Source organism: Salvelinus namaycush, chromosome 6 (genome assembly GCF_016432855.1).
Source record: "Salvelinus namaycush isolate Seneca chromosome 6, SaNama_1.0, whole genome shotgun sequence".
NCBI lineage: Eukaryota > Metazoa > Chordata > Actinopteri > Salmoniformes > Salmonidae > Salvelinus > Salvelinus namaycush.
The window spans coordinates 45,215,225-45,231,406 of NC_052312.1; the positions used below are offsets into that span (position 1 = coordinate 45,215,225).

Here is a 16,182-nt window from a genome sequence, read left to right on the forward strand (position 1 = left end):
GACAAGGGTTTAACCAATAAAAATGGTTCTTTATTTTGTAGTTAATAAACCAAAGATGTATAAAAGTCCTTACAACAAATAAAATGCTGGGCAGGTGGTAAAAGTCCAGAGTTCAATGACAGGAGATAATTTCTCAAGTCTTCCTCGCCATTCTCCAGTAGTCGTTGCTGGCCAGCCTCCATTAGCGTAGTAGAGGGCTGGGTAGCCGGGATCTGTCCTTTACTCCATTGCAATGAGGTTGGCTTCAGACAACTGTGGTTCAGCTCTTGGCACATCATGGACCGCAGGCTTCAATCACCAGTGGTCTTGGAGGGGTATCACAGCTGTAGGGGATGGGCCCAGTCTACTTGGACCTCTGCCTCATTTTCCACCTTTAACGCTTCAGCTTCTTCCTCCACTTGGCTTTCATCTTGTGGAGATGTCTCAAAAGTGATGAGATCAACTTGAAAACAAAAGCACTAAAACAGTTAGAGGGAATAAATTAAATGGGGAAAGCCTCAAAATGACAAAACTACAGCTCAACAGGAGAGAGCTACCCTCGGGCTTACCCCAGATAGTCTTTTACACAGGAGGAACTAACCTCGTAAGGCTGTTCAGTTCTTTATAGAGGCTGGTGGGTCACGAGTCTTCAAAAGAAAGCACACAGGAACAAATTCACACCAGTATCACCCACTGGTTCTTTCACTAGCAGTTCCCACAGCAGTTTTACCTTCCGTCTGAGCAGCCTTGGTTGCAGCCAGGTGGGGAAGGTGTGCAGCTGCTGTGAATGAGGTCATTAGTGCAACAGAAAACCACACCCCTGGATACATCCCAATTCTCTAATATAGTGGCTGAGGAAGATGTGAAAGGCACTTCCCTAACGTTACACCCCTTAAAATGCCACAACAGAATAGAGCTGTAAGATAGGGATGTCAGCTCCAAGCCACAGATTCCTTCACATTTTTAACTCCTTTGAATTCCCTCTCAGAGCACCATGTGATGTCCAGCTTCAAGAGGAACCCTCTGGAGCAGGCTTTCAGAAGGCCCAACGCCAACATCACCTCCAACTACCTGATGAACCAGTATTGGGTCCTGGTCAGCCACAAGTTCCCTGCCCTCATCTACGACCTCTACCTGAGACTGTCCGGACAGAAACCCCAGTAAGATTACTAATGTCCTGACAATCAGCATCGTCACTAGACCATTGTTCGGTCTATGAAAATTTAACCACCAACTTGTTTTCAACCCAATCAACACAGTGTGATGTAAAAATAGATCAAATGATCTGTAATCATAAAGAAGAAATCAGTGTTTGCTGCATACAAGTGATCTTCAGTGAAACGAACATTACAACTGTGTTATATACATGCAGTACATTTGGACTGAGATCCTCCATTCCTCTCTCTCTGTGTAGGATGATGCGTATCTTCAACCGGCTGCACAAGGCCATCGGCCTGCTGGAGTACTTCAGCAGTCAGGACTGGGAGTGGAACTCAGAGAACATGAGCATGCTGATGAGCCACCTCAGCCCTGAGGACAGGAAGGTACAGTAGACTCAGCATCCATCCTCTATGCACACACTGTATCTCCGCATGTTGATGTATATAGTCAATGGTATGTTTTTCACCTAGTAATGCCACCAAACCATCATTTCAGCTCAAACATACAGCTTTATTGATTTCAAGACAACAGGTCACGAATACTTACATCATTCATTTTCAGAGGGTTAAATTATAGATATCCCAAAGGTTTACATAATCGCCTGAATGTGACCATAATAGCCATGTCTTACCGCACATCAACATCCTAACTCTCTCTCCCAGACATTCAACTTTGACGTGCGTCAGCTGAACTGGCCGGAATACATAGATAACTACTGCATCGGCACCAAGAAGTACGTTCTGAATGAAGACATGTCCGACATCCCTGCAGCCAGGCAACACCTCAGGAAGTGAGTAGACTACTTACAGGGCTGACTGTGTTTGCTCCGGTCTTATTTTGAAGAAGGATGTAAATGACAGTGTGTACTTCCAACTCCCTCCCTCCCTCAGGCTGAGGAACATCCGCTACACATTCAACACTCTACTGCTGGTCTTCATCTGGAGGGTGTTCATAGCCCGCTCGCAGATGGCCAGGAACATCTGGTACTTTGTGGTCAGCCTCTGCTTCAAGTTCCTCTCCTACTTCAGGGCCTCCAGCACACTCACCAACTGACCGTTGACCAGCTGAACGCCCTGCTCGCTGCCTCAACCAGACCACACCCCTCAGACCTCCAGCACCCCACCCCTCAGACCTCCAGCAGCACACAACCCCACTCCTCAACCAGACCACACCCCTCAGACCTCCAGCACCCCACAACCCCACCCCTCAGACCTCCAGCAGCACACAACCCCACTCCTCAACCAGACCACACCCCTCAGACCTCCAGCACCCCACTCCTCAACCAGACCACACCCCTCAGACCTCCAGCAGCACCTGTACCTGTATTTGGGAACCTGTACTCAGTAGCGAGGCCAGCTAAGGATATCCGAGAGTAACTTCAGTGTTGATTACATTAAAGGCTTTATTCAATCTGTAAAGTTGAAACGTTACAGACTCTGTGATATAAATTAAAAAGGTCATTTCCAATTGAGCCAACACATGCAGCTTTTACCGTGAATGCAGTCTACAAAAGCAGGTACATTCCCTTTGTTTCAATCATGCCGTAAAGCGGAACTTCTGTGATGCGGATTGAATGGAGCCCTAAATCTTGACCACTGGAGACTGCTACTGTAGTACTACAAACATCTGACCTGGTTGACGACTACTGAATATTGACATCGGTATGTTTGACACAACGCATAAGACTCATTCTTTGTTTTACTGTTTGTCCACTTTTTGCCTGTTTTGTACAGCAGTTTATATTGAAACTAAGTTTACTATTTTTTCATCTTTATAAATAATTGCGTCAAACTAAGGCTTGTCTTAAGTGGTACAGTGCATTCGGAAAGTATTGAGACCCCTTGACCTTTTCCAAATGTTACATTACAGCCTTGTTCTAAAATTGATTAAATAAATGTTTTTCCTCAATCTACACACAATAATACCTCATAATGACAAAGCGAAAACAGGTTTAGACATTTTTGCAAATTCATTAAATAAAAAACAAATACCCTATTTACATAAGTATTCAGACATTTGCTATGAGACTTGAAATTGAGCTCAGGTGCATCCTGTTTCCATTGATCATCCTTGAGATGTTTCTACAACTTGGAGTCCATCTGTGGTAAATTCAATTGATTGGACATGATTTGGAAAGGCACACACCTGTCTAAGGTCCCACAGCTGACAGTGCATGTCAGAGCAAAAACCAAGCCATGACGTCAAAGGAATTGTCCGTAGAGCTCCGAGACAGGATTGTGTCGAGGCACAGATCTGGGGAAGGGTACCAAAAGATTTCTGCAGCATTGAAGGTCCCGAAGAACACAGTGGCCTCCATCATTCTTAAATGGAAGAAGTTTGGAACCACCAAAACTCTTCCTAGAGCTGGCCGCCCAGCAATCGTCACATCTGGAGGAAACCTGGCACCATCCCTACAGTGAAGCATGGTGGTGGCAGCATTATGCTGTGGGGATATTTTTCAGCGGCAGGGACTGGGAGACTAGTCAGGATAGAAGGAAAGATGAACGGAGCAAAGTACAGAGATATCCTTGATGAAAAACCTGCTCCAGAGCGCTCAGGACATCAGACTGGGGCAAAGGTTCACCTTCCAACAGGACAACAACCCTAAGCACACAGCCAAGACAACGCAGGGGTGGCTTCGGGACAAGTCTCTGAATGTCCGTGGCCCAGCCAGAGCCCGGACTTGAACCCGATCAAACATCTCTGGAGAGACCTGAAAATAGCTGTGCAGCGACACTCCCCATTCAACCTGACAGAGCTTGAGAGGACCTGCAGAGAAGAATGGGAGAAACTCCCCATATACAGGTGTGCCAAGCTTGTAGCTTCACATCCAAGAAGACTCAAGGCTGTAATCACTGCCAAAGGTGCTTCAACAAAGTACTGACTAAAGGGTCTGAATATTTATGTAAATGTGATACTTTGCTAAAATCCTGTTTTTGTTTTGTCATTATGGGGTATTGTGTGTAGATTGAGGGGGGACAATTTAATCCATTTTAGAATAAGGCTGTAATGTAACAAAGTGTGGAAAAAGTCAAGGGGTCTGAATACTTTCCAAATGCACTGTAGATGGTGACAGTATCATATATAAAGAAGTGTGGAAGATGTGTAAATAGTTGAAGTTCTATATTATTTTTCTAGACTACCTAAAAGAGTAGTATTCCTGAGGGCTGATTCTACAGGAGTCTGACTACCACAGAGCTCCCCAGACTAGATCTGAAGTGTTACTTATGGCAGACAGCAGTAGTCCACTTTTTATGAGATGATACAGCTATATACAGTATCTATGGTAGAAGTATTGACTAAATGTACCCCAAATCCTCCCTCTGGAAAAGCATGTTTCTATGTGAGCCAGTAATGTTGTGCAACAATGGTGACCGTCCTTTCCTAAATTCAGTAAGGGACTATGAACCAAACGCACGCCAAACACAGAAAATGGCTTTTTCTGTACAATGAAGTTGTACAAAATGTCCTGCTTGTTATGGATCTTGGCATCTGTCATGTTGATAATAAAGCAGTGTCTTTGTTATGATACATAGTGGAAGCAGAGCACTGTGGGTAGATCAGAACAGGTAGATCAGAGCTAACTGGGCAATGTTCTGTAAACTGCAACACTTACGACTGTTTAATTTTCCTTTTTCAAATGTAATTGGCAAATGTTAAATGACCTTCTATTCCTGCTCTGAAAACACTTAAAGTTTGTTTGGCAAAACATGAATAAACCAAAAGACAACAAATTGGTCAGTGTGCTAATCATTCTGCTTCATACACTGCTGCCTCATGTAGAAAATAGATTTAGCCTTCTTCCATGGCTGCGTTTATACAGGCAGCCCAATTCTGATCTTTTTTTCACTAATTGGTCTTTTGAAAGATTGGAAGTGAAAAGATGTGATGTGATTGGTCAAAAGACCAATTAGTGTAAAAAAAGATCCGAAATGGACTGCTTGTGTAAGCGCAGGCTAAGAGCATGCACCATCACCAGAGGATAGTGGGATACCAAACGAGAGATTTAAATGAATGTAAAGTGTACAACATGAAGTGACACGTTTAATAGGACATCTCCCATTGACAGATGTGAAACAGATACTGAACAACAGTGCAAATAGATAGAAATAGAACAAACATGACATGCAAGTTAATAGTATGAATGATAACATAGAAGGATCAGATTTCATTCAGCCTAACTTACAGATGACAACATCCCAATACCTTTACACACTAAGCCTGATAAAACTGGGGAGTTAGCTGCTTTCCATTTTCCAGTGTAAAATACATATTTACAGGATATAAATATATTATATTGGTAGTCATATGAGGATACTGTCCAAAACAATAAATAGAACAATTATGATTGTCGCATCCTAATCAGTTTACTCTTATTTGGTTAAAAACAAACTCCCAGCAATCCACATACTTGTGATTGGAGACTTCTCTTCCTGGATTCCCACACAGGTGAAGGGACAGTAGGTGCACGATCAGCAGCAGGCTCCAGGTCCCATATCCACAAAGCGTCTCACAGTAGGAGTGCTGATCTAGGATCTGTCCATACAATCTTATGATACAAAAGGGCAAAACTGATTCAATCTCAGCACTCCTACTCAGAGAGCTTTGTGGATATGGGCGCAGGTCACAGGGCTACTCCTGTACGTGGTTGTCCGTCAGGAGCGGAGCAGCACAATTGTTCACATGGGGATCTGGGAGAACCACCTGGAAATAGAGAACACGTAGAGGTACAGTGTAAATACACTACTACCAGTGAGACACAGGGAAACTGGTACATGTAAGGATTTACCATCATTTTGTGACATAGTTTCAGTGGCAATAAAGAAGACTGGGCTCACCTCTCTAGGTTTATATGGGCCTAGTTTGAAGCGACAGCAGACTATGTCGAAACAGAAGCCAACAAACCCATGGATCATGCCTGTGGGAGAGAGAAGATCAATGAAGATGTTCAGGGTGCATTTCTCTAACGTGGCACAGTATCAGGCTGGCAAAGCAGCCATGGAATGATTTGTGAGACATGAACAGTATGAGGTCTGCCCATGACACTGGGTGGTAAGAGTGAGTGTTGTCTGGACCTGTGGTGGAGAAGATACCCCCGATGATGCCACAGAGTCGTACCAGGAACTGCCAGAGGGGCATGTGCTGCTCACTGACCGTCACCATCAGAGAGCTGGTGTCGTACTTCATAAAGATTCCAGACACACCGTGGCTGCCCGCCGCATGGTTGATCACCCGCTCCTAGACCAGACAGTGGGTAGGTAGAGTGGGGTGGGGGTTAATCTCTCCTTTACACACACACACACACACACACACACACACACTAGAGGTCGACCGATTATGATTTTTCAACGCCGATACCAATTATTGGAGGACCAGAAAAAGCCGATACCGGTTAATCGGCCGATTTTTATATTTGTAATAATGACAATTACAACAATACTGAATGAACAATTAACACTTTTTAAACTTAATATAATACATAAATACAAGCAATTTAGTCTCAAATAAATAATGAAACATGTTCAATTTGGTTTAAAAAATGCAAAAACAGTTTTGGAGAAGAAAGTAAAAGTGTAATATGTACCATGTAAAAAAGCTAACGTTTAAGTTCCTTGCTCAGAACATGAGAACATATGAAAGCTGGTGGTTCCTTTTAACATGAATCTTAAATATTCCCAGTTAAGAAGTTTTAGGTTGTAGTTATTATAAGAATTATAGGACTATTTCGCTCTATACCATTTGTATTTCATATACCTTTGACTATTGGATGTTCTTATAGGCACTATAGTATTGCCAGCCTAATCTCGGGAGTTGATAGGCTTGAAGTCATAAACAGCACTGTGCCCCAAGCATTGCTAAGAGCTGCTGGCAAAAGCAGTAAAGTGCTGTTTGAATGAATGCTTACGAGCCTGCTGCTGCCTACCACCGCTCAGTCAGACTGCTCTATCAAATCATAGACTTAATTATAATATAATAAACACACAGAAATACGAGCCTTAGGTCATTAATAGTCAAATCTGGATACTATCATTTCGAAAACAAAATATTTATTCTTTCAGTGAAATACGGAACCGTTCCGTATTTTATTGAACGGGTGGCAACCCTAAGTCTAAATATTGCTGTGTAACCTTCAATGTTATGTCATAATTATGTAAAATTCTGGCAAATTAATTACGGTCAATGTTAGGAAAAAATGGTTTTCACACAGTTCGCAACGAGCCAGGCGGCCCAAACTGTGCGTATACACTGAACGCAAGAGAAGTGACACAATTTTCCTAGTTAATATTGCCTGCTAACATGAATTTATTTTAACTAATTATGCAGGTTTAAAAAAAAGATATAGTTGTGTATTGATTTTAAGAAAGGCATTGATGTTTATGGTTAGGTACATTGGTGTAACGATTGTGCTTTTTTCGCGAATGCGCTTTTGTTAAATCATCACCCGTTTGGCGAAGTAGGCTGTGATTCGATGATAAATTAACAGGCACCGCATTGATTATATGCAACGCAGGACAAGCTAGTTAAACTAGTAATATCATCAACCATGTGTCGTTAACTAGTGATTATGTTAAGATTGATTGTTTTTTATAAGTCTAATGCTAGCTAGCAATTTACCTTGGCTCCTTGCAGCCACAAGGTCCTTTTGATGCTGCACTCGCGTAACAGGCGGTCAGCCTGCCACGCAGTCTCCTCGTGGATTGCAATGTAATCGGCCATAATCGGCATCCAAAAATGCAGATTACCGATTGTTTTGAAATCGGACATGCCGATTAATCAGTCGACCTCTAACACACACACACACACACACACACACACACACACACACACACACACACACACACACACACACACACACACACACACACACACACACACACACACACACACACACCTTTCTAGCATCTAGCCTTTGTGTGTTTGTAAGAGAGAAATCTATGACTGTCTCAGGTGGTGGTGTTATACAGCAGAGCTAGAAGTAACTTTTGGCAGCCAGCAGAGGGAGCTGAATGGACTGGATGGATGGATGAGGAGACTGATCTATTATCTGAACCCACTGCAGCATCCTCCATCATGGTCAACATCAAATATAATTCCTTTCCCCCTGATGGTTAATATGAGGATTTGGGGAAGGCAGGCTGATACTAGATCTGTGCCTAAATCAGGACTTACCCTCTCCGTCACAGAGAACTGGTGTGTGTCTGCCGACACCTTGGAGGTGTGCAGTTTGGTAGGTACCACCGTAATGAAATACTGGAACATCTCATTATCTGCAACAACAAGACAAAGAGCAAAGCCTTTTACCCCATCCATCTAGTGACAGACTACACAGAATACTTCTAGAAAAGGTGAAATAGGGGGCTTCAGTTCTTTTCCTTGGAGAAACTAGGCTGCTTTGAATGGCAAGTGAATGAAAGCAAGCCTGCAGTGAATCCACTTCAAATGGATACAAATAGCTACATTTTCTCCCTGCAAACTCATGACGCCATGCTGAGCAGAATAGGCTGGAAGTGTGGATCAGAGCTCATGTACATAATCAGCCTACACAGTCTGGGTTTTGACAGTGTGCCTTATTCACAACACAATATTGTTACTACAAAGTACCTCAATATACAGTCACTGCTCTCCCATTCTGTAGTCATAGCTACACATTGAGTAACAGCTGAATGAGGTTTGATAAGAACATGTTAATGTGTTTACTTCCTGGTCTCGGTGAGGAGGATCAGTAACTTACGGTTGCTGGTGATTTTCTCTGTCCCGTCCAGAGGATTGATGATGCCGGGGATCTCTTCTCCGAAAGACAGATGGTCTATCCGATGGGAGAAGTTGTACGCTGCAATGCATTGATGAAACCCAGCTCACATTCAGTCAGGTGGAATGGGACAGTGAAAACCTCTATTTGGGAGTGAATGATTCTGAGAAAATAGTTATTTGGCACTGCATTAGAATAGATACTGGTCTTATCTATCACTTGAAACATGGAAATGCAGATGCAATGTAAGCAACCAGAGAACAGTACTAATGTTGTCCTTGTCAAAAACGAGTAACTTATGCAAATGAGTGTCACCCTTTCCTGGTCAGGCTGACAGAGAACTTACTGTCATGGCTTACAAAAGCTGCTATATGAGCATGGCCACGAGGATGATGAATAGGCCTGAGAAAGACAGAGGGTTAGAAGCGTGAGGAGCATTTTCATCAAAAGGAAATATACTGTGCTCTATAGGTTGAGTGCCCTTTTTCCCATCAGACATATAGACTCATAAATCATTCGCAGCATCAATTTGTGGAGCTTGGAAGCTTCTAACATATGAGACAAACTCCATTAACCTCTAAGTCTGTGGCAGTATTACATAGCTTTCCCCCATTACACCCATAAAGAATGATTTACATTCAAAATGCACTATTAAATATAAACCGGTTGTTTGGTCCCTGAATGTTGATTGGTTGAAAGCCGTTGTATATCAGACAGTATACCATGGGTATGACAAAACATTACTATTTACTGGTCTAATTACATTGGTAACCAATTTATAATAGCAATAAGGCACTCCGGGGGTTTGTGGTATATGGCCAATATACAACGGCTAAGGGCTGTATCCAAAGCACTCTGGGTTGCGTCTTGACTAAGAACGGCCATTAGCCATGGTATATTGTCCATATACCACACCCCCTCTGGCCTTATTGCTTAATTATAAACTGGGTGGTTTGAGCCCTGAATTCTCATTGGCTGAAAGCCATGGTATATCAGACCATATACCATGGGTGTGACAAAACATTTAGTTTCACTGCCCTAATTACATTGGTAACCAGTTTCTAATAGCAATAATGCTCCTCGGGGGTTTGTGATATATGGCCAATATACCACGGCTAAGGGCTGTGTCCAGGCACTCCACGTTGCGTTGTGCTTAAGAACAGCCCTTTGCCGTGGTATATTGGCCCCTGTACCACACGTCCTTGGGCCTTGTTGCTTAAATATATCATGCATATAGGAAAGTGTACAGGTATCTTACTTTCCCACTGTGATGTGGAAGTTCCCAGCCACTTTGTTGACGTAGACATGTCCATGTATCCTACAGGCACTTAAGGGCTCTGAGGCGGTGCCCTCTCTGAAGACACACACACATACTATTACCTTTGTAGGAAAACATATCTGTACTTAATGCATTTTCTCAACACCTCAGTAGTGATGCATTTTGCATTTGAGAGCCCTACCAACTACTAACCTAGGGGGCAAGTCGGGCCTACTAACCTAGGGGGCAAGTCGGGACTACTAACCTAGGGGGCAAGGCAGGACTACTAACCTAGGGGGCAAGGCGGGACTACTAACCTAGGGGGCAAGGCGGGACTACTAACCTAGGGGGCAAGGCGGGACTACTAACCTAGGGGGCAAGGCGGGACTACTAACCTAGGGGGCAAGGCGGGACTACTAACCTAGAGGGCAAGGCGGGACTACTAACCTAGGGGGCAAGGCGGGACTACTAACCTAGGGGGCAAGGCGGGACTACTAACCTAGGGGGCAAGGCGGGACTACTAACCTAGGGGGCAAGGCGGGACTACTAACCTAGAGGGCAAGGCGGGACTACTAACCTAGAGGGCAAGGCGGGACTACTAACCTAGGGGGCAAGGCAGGACTACTAACCTAGGGGGCAAGGCCGTAGGGGCTCCCTTTAGAACACTCTTGTACAAGACCTCCTGTAGAGAATGCTCCTCCCTCAGCCTGTTCTGTATCAGCAACAGGGTCCTAAGGAGAGTTGGGAGAGGGAGAAACAGGTTAACTACTCATTTCATACAGGAAGGACGACAAAATAGTTTTTTTCTTTTGGAATGTGGTTGAGTGAGATTTTCCGACTATTAACAAAGTGCTTAAAGGGCCAATCTACAATTTCTACCTCAATTGTTTTACGTTTAAATTCATGATATATAGCCATTGACTATTTAAGAATAAAACATTATAAATGTCTCATGAGCTTAGTTTAACTGTCTAACCCAATCAAAACCCAAAATAGAAGCTTGTTTTACTATTTTGTTTATAAATAATTGGCTTGTAAACAAACACTGTATAGGCTCAACAAAAAAAAGAACAACTATCATTCTGATATCATGGATGGTCAGTCCTTTGAGCCATTAGTCTGTCTATGAATTTGAGAGTGGTTACATTTCTCCCCCCCCTCAGCTGTTCACCTACAAAGTGGTGGGGTGATATTTTAACAGTGACATGCACACGTACTAACTGAGTAAACTGCTTACCTGTGCCACAGTTTTTGCTGCGGGGTCAGCTCAAAAATCACCTGAATATTTATACACAGGGAAGATAATAGATCAGGGTTTGGGATCACCAAAGTCTATTTGTATGTAATAGAATGCTCAGTGATCTACTCACAGGCTCATACTGAATGCCATTTGATGTTATCATAGTCTCTGCCAGGTCCAGAATGTCTGCACCTACATCTGGAACAGCACCAACTCAATCTTTAGCTCCAGGGGGTTGTGGGGGAAATTATACAGTACATCATAACACATTAATTATGCCCAAAATATGAAGGCCTAGATGTCATGAATGATTTCAATAAATAATGTGTGATAAGGTTGAATACTTACGTTGGCATTTCATGGCAACTGTAATATCTATGTTTATTCTCAATTTACTGTAAATGATGAAAAAGTATTGTCAGATTCCAAGATAATGTACTGGCAGTAAAACACAGTTCAGTCTTAAATAAGAACTTATCGTGATGAAACAAAATCAACATTTCTATGTACCTTGAGAAATCTTTATCCACTTCGTATTCATACTTCATCCAGGTGTCCCGATACACAAAGAACTCAAAGAAGGCCAGCAGTGCCATGGCAGCGAATGCTATCAGGGACACTATGGATGGGCGAGAGAAGAACATTAGCGACGTCATTCAAAGTTGGGTCTACTGAATCAGCATTCAGACATATGTAAGCAGTATTGAGAGTGAAATCTCACCTGTCCCCCCTGTGGCTGTGGTCTCGACATAGCTCTCTGGGACCTTGGGGAAGGCATCCAGCTCCTTAACCAGACTCAGGGCTTTCTTCCTGTACAGACGCCTCATCTTCAGGACCACTCTCCACGTCCTCCCTTCATACACCTAACCTGGGAAAGTGAAATCATACAGAATAGTCCATTATGGTGTTTTTTCTAATCTGTGTAATATAGGAATAAAACAATATGCAGGTTACCACCATCATCGCTGCACACATCGGTCATACCTGGCTAGGCTTGATTGGCAATGTCACTGACACCACATTCTTCCAATCAACTAACTATCTCGTTTTTTTCAAATGAGTTACTACCCACATGTAGTGCTGGGCGATTAACCAAAATGGTGGTTATTTTTCCGTTTTTAAACAACTAATTCCTTATTTTTTTCTGTGAGCTCAATGTGCACATTGCAGTTTCTCTAGCGAGAAATCAGATCCAGCCTGAACTGTGCGATGTAGTAGGGAGTTGTAGTTTCCAACAGGCCAATATTTTACATAGTTTAGCATATAAAACATGGTAATTAACTACAATGACCATAATCCATTTCGCAACTACTTGTCAGGTCCGTTCATTTTTTTTACACCTGCTGAGGAAGAGACAAGAACGCATGACCATTTAAAAAAAAGATATATATATATATTTAACCTTTATTTAACCAGATAGGCCAGTTGAGAACAAGTTCTCATTTACAACTGCGACCTGGCCAAGATAAAGCAAAGCAGTGTGACAAAAACAACAACACAGAGTTACACATAGATTAAACAAGCGTACAGTCAATAACACAATAGAAAAAAAGAAAGTCTATATACAGTGTGTGCAAATGGCATGAGGAGTTAAGGCAATAAATAGGCCATAGTAGCACAGTAATTACAATTTAGCAAATTAACACTGGAGTGATAGATGAGCAGATGATGATGTGCAAGTACAAATACTGGTGTGCAAAAGAGCAGAAAAGTAAATAAAAATAATATGGGGATGAGGTAGGTAGATTGGATGGGCTATTTACAGATCTGCTATGTACAGCTGCAGCGATCGGTTAGCTGCTAAGATAGCTGATGTTTAAAGTTAGTGAGGGAAATATAAGTTTCCAGCTTCAGCGATTTTTGCAATTCGTTCCAGTCATTGGCAGCAGAGAACTGGAAGGAAAGGCGGCCAAAGGAGGTGTTGGCTTTGGGAATGACCAGTGAGATATACCTGCTGGAGCACGTGCTACGGGTGGGTGTTGTTATCGTGACCAGTGAGCTGAGATAAGGCGGAGCTTTACCTAGCATAGACTTATAGATGACCTGGAGCCAGTGGGTCTGGCAACGAATATGTAGCGAGGGCCAGCCGACTAGAGCATACAGGTCACAGTGGTGGGTGGTATATGGGGCTTTGGTGACAAAACAGATGGCACTGTGATAGACTACATCCAGTTTGCTGAGTAGAGTGTTGGAGGCTATTTTGTAAATGACATCGCCGAAGTCGAGGATCGGTAGGATAGTCAGTTTTACGAGGGTATGTTTGGCGGCGTGAGTGAAGGAGGCTTTGTTGCAAAATAGGAAGCCGATTCCAGATTTTATTTTGGATTGGAGATGTTTAATATGAGTCTGGAAGGAGAGTTTACAGTCTAGCCAGACACCTATGTATTTGTAGCTGTCCACATATTCTAAGTCAGAACTGTCCAGAGTAGTGATGCTAGTTGGGCGGGTGCGGGCAGCGAACGGTTGAAAAGCATGCATTTAGTTTTACTAGCGTTTAAGAGCAGTTGGAGGCCACGGAAGGAGTGTTGTATGGCATTGAAGCTCGTTTGGAGGTTTGTTAACACAGTGTCCAAAGAAGGGCCAGATGTATACAGAATGGTGTCGTCTGCGTAGAGGTGGATCAGGGAATCACCCGCAGCAAGAGCGACATCGTTGATATATACAGAGAAAAGAGTCGGCCTGAGAATTGAACCCTGTGGTACCCCCATAGAGACGGCCAGAGGTCCGGACAACAGGCCCTCCGATTTGACACACTGAACTCTATCAGAGAAGTAGTTGGTGAACCAGGCGAGGCAGTCATTTGAGAAACCAAGGCTGTTGAGTCTGCCGATAAGAATACGGTGATTGAGAGTCGAAAGCTTTGGCCAGGTCGATGAAGATGGCTGCACAGTACTGTCTTTTATCGATGGCGGTTATGATATCGTTTAGTACCTTGAGCGTGGCTGAGGTGCACCCGTGACCAGCTCGGAAACCGGATTGCACAGTGGAGAAGGTACCATGAGGGGATATAGAGTACCACAGTGAGAGTCATAAAACCTAGTGGCCAAACAAGGAAATGGTTCCAATCATTTTTCCAGCATTCACGTTTCCCATAGGGGACTTTAGAAACACTTAAAATAATGGCTGTGTTTCGTGTAGGCTTACCCTGGCGTGACGTTTTGTTAACCGTGTAAATCTCTCTAGGACAAGGTCACTTTTGATGGCTAGGTTTTATGGGTATTATGACACCTCTATTGAGAGCAGCTGTTTCTTGGCCAGGTATCTCTAGCTGAAAATACATGATCAAAGTGATTGATAGTTGGTATTCAGTAGTCATAAAAGTATGCCTTATTTACTTTGAAGAACTACAAAATAGTGATTTTGTCAGACAGCATAGGCAGCAGCCCCATAGAGATGAGATGATGACTTGGAATTAAATAATAATGTCATCAAATAAGAAAACAATATAAACAACGGAAATAAATTAATGTGAATATGATGGTTAATAAGTAATAGCAGTAATGGGCAGTCTACCACCATCATAGTACATTTATTAATTGTTTTATTCTGTGTTATTACTGTATTTAACCCAAATTCGAAACCGAAATATGTGATTATTTTTTAATAATGAACCGAAATCGAACCGACCTCAAAAAGCATTCATCGCTAAGCACTACCGGCATGAGGAAGTCCTCATCAGTATAATTTTAGCTAGGAAGCAACGGGGGGTGGGGCACCAAGCCCAATATACATTCGTGTCCGTGGGCACTGGGCAATAACGTTATCTATGCAAAACAACTGAAATAGCCCACCAACGTCAATAGGATATATAGTGTTTCCTTCAATAGCTAGTGATAGTAAACATCGTACAGCCACATAACAACACCAGCATCACCAACATAAGCTACAACAAGTTAGCAAAAATGCTCATGACTGTCTGAGAACCATTCATTCTTAATTGTCTCTTCTTACCTCGGTTTCATGCGTCTATACTCCAGTAAATTGATTGCAAAGCAGGTATCAATTCATAACATTATAACTAGTGAAAAAAGACGTTTGCTAGCTTCTAGCGTTCTTCACGTTCTTCTTGTCTTAGCAGCACGACCACCCGCTAGGCGATATGAACTGTCATTTTCCATTACCGCCACCTGTCGACGAGTTCGCGAATGGCTCTAAATGTGTTGTCATTTTACGCATTGTACACCAGATGGCGCTCGAGGCGGTGAAAATATTTTCACGCCGCATTCTTTGTCTTCTTTCAAAGCTTGTTCCCTAAAATGTAGGACATTATTCCAAATTTTGCATCATTTTATTAAGTTCAAAACTATTTTGTTTACAGGATGATAACTATTTGTATTAGCTTCACCATTTTAGACCTAGGTATATCATGCCTAGTATTTTGCTGTTGCACAATAAATTAGTGTGATAATGTTTTTACAACATACCTTTTACTTAAAACATACACATTAATACACATTTACATACACATTAAGTATACATTGCAATTCCGTTTTAACATATTTTCATCCCTTATAATTAGCCTGCTCTGACTGCACGTTGGCACACACACTGCTTCTTCAACTGAAGTAACCCCAGCTGTTTAGACTTTATCATTAATTAAGAGGCATTGTTGGGCTCATGCACAGTTCACATCAGTAGGTTATGAGAATTAGGGCTAGCTAAAATTGTCCCTGACGCAACTATAAAATATCTAACCACAACCAGCCCTGCCCTGAGAACAGTCTTGGTTTCCACTAATGCGATTCTGCTCAAATAAACCAATGCAGGCGAAGTGTCCTGCCTGGCTGATGCTTA

General features: G+C 42.7%; 2 protein-coding genes across 2 annotated transcripts in view; one reads left to right on the forward strand and one right to left on the reverse strand.

Annotated features, from left to right (window-relative positions):
* Positions 1 to 2,962, forward strand: part of LOC120050079 (fatty acyl-CoA reductase 1-like) — a 60,074-nt gene extending 57,112 nt beyond the window's left edge. The window contains exons 9-12 of the mRNA XM_038996713.1: positions 968 to 1,139; positions 1,394 to 1,523; positions 1,803 to 1,930; positions 2,031 to 2,962. Of these exons, the coding sequence (XP_038852641.1) occupies positions 968 to 1,139; positions 1,394 to 1,523; positions 1,803 to 1,930; positions 2,031 to 2,193 (593 nt within the window). The 3' untranslated portion in view covers positions 2,194 to 2,962. The remainder of the gene's footprint in view (positions 1 to 967; positions 1,140 to 1,393; positions 1,524 to 1,802; positions 1,931 to 2,030) is intronic.
* Positions 2,963 to 5,208: 2,246 nt separating this feature from the next.
* On the reverse strand, positions 5,209 to 15,461 carry LOC120049409 (endoplasmic reticulum-Golgi intermediate compartment protein 2-like). The gene is made up of 14 exons (XM_038995676.1): positions 15,340 to 15,461; positions 12,110 to 12,256; positions 11,899 to 12,007; positions 11,737 to 11,783; positions 11,519 to 11,586; positions 11,386 to 11,426; positions 10,778 to 10,879; positions 10,149 to 10,244; positions 9,237 to 9,292; positions 8,873 to 8,971; positions 8,311 to 8,408; positions 6,216 to 6,378; positions 5,979 to 6,058; positions 5,209 to 5,844 (listed from the first exon to the last, which is right to left on the reverse strand). Exons 2-14 carry the CDS (start codon positions 12,213 to 12,215, stop codon positions 5,773 to 5,775), a joined length of 1,137 nt encoding a protein of 378 aa, XP_038851604.1. The 5' UTR covers positions 12,216 to 12,256; positions 15,340 to 15,461; the 3' UTR covers positions 5,209 to 5,772.
* Between the last annotated feature and the right edge of the window lie 721 nt (positions 15,462 to 16,182).

Coding starts and splice junctions, on each gene's coding strand:
- LOC120049409 (XM_038995676.1), bottom strand. CDS start 12,215: ATGAGGCGTCTGTACAGGAAGAAAGCCCTGAGTCTGGTTAAGGAGCTG. Junction 11,427..11,518: donor ATGGCATTCAGTATGAGCCT/GTGAGTAGATCA, acceptor ATAAATATTCAG/GTGATTTTTGAGCTGACCCC. Junction 8,409..8,872: donor AGAGAAAATCACCAGCAACC/GTAAGTTACTGA, acceptor TTGTTGTTGCAG/ATAATGAGATGTTCCAGTAT.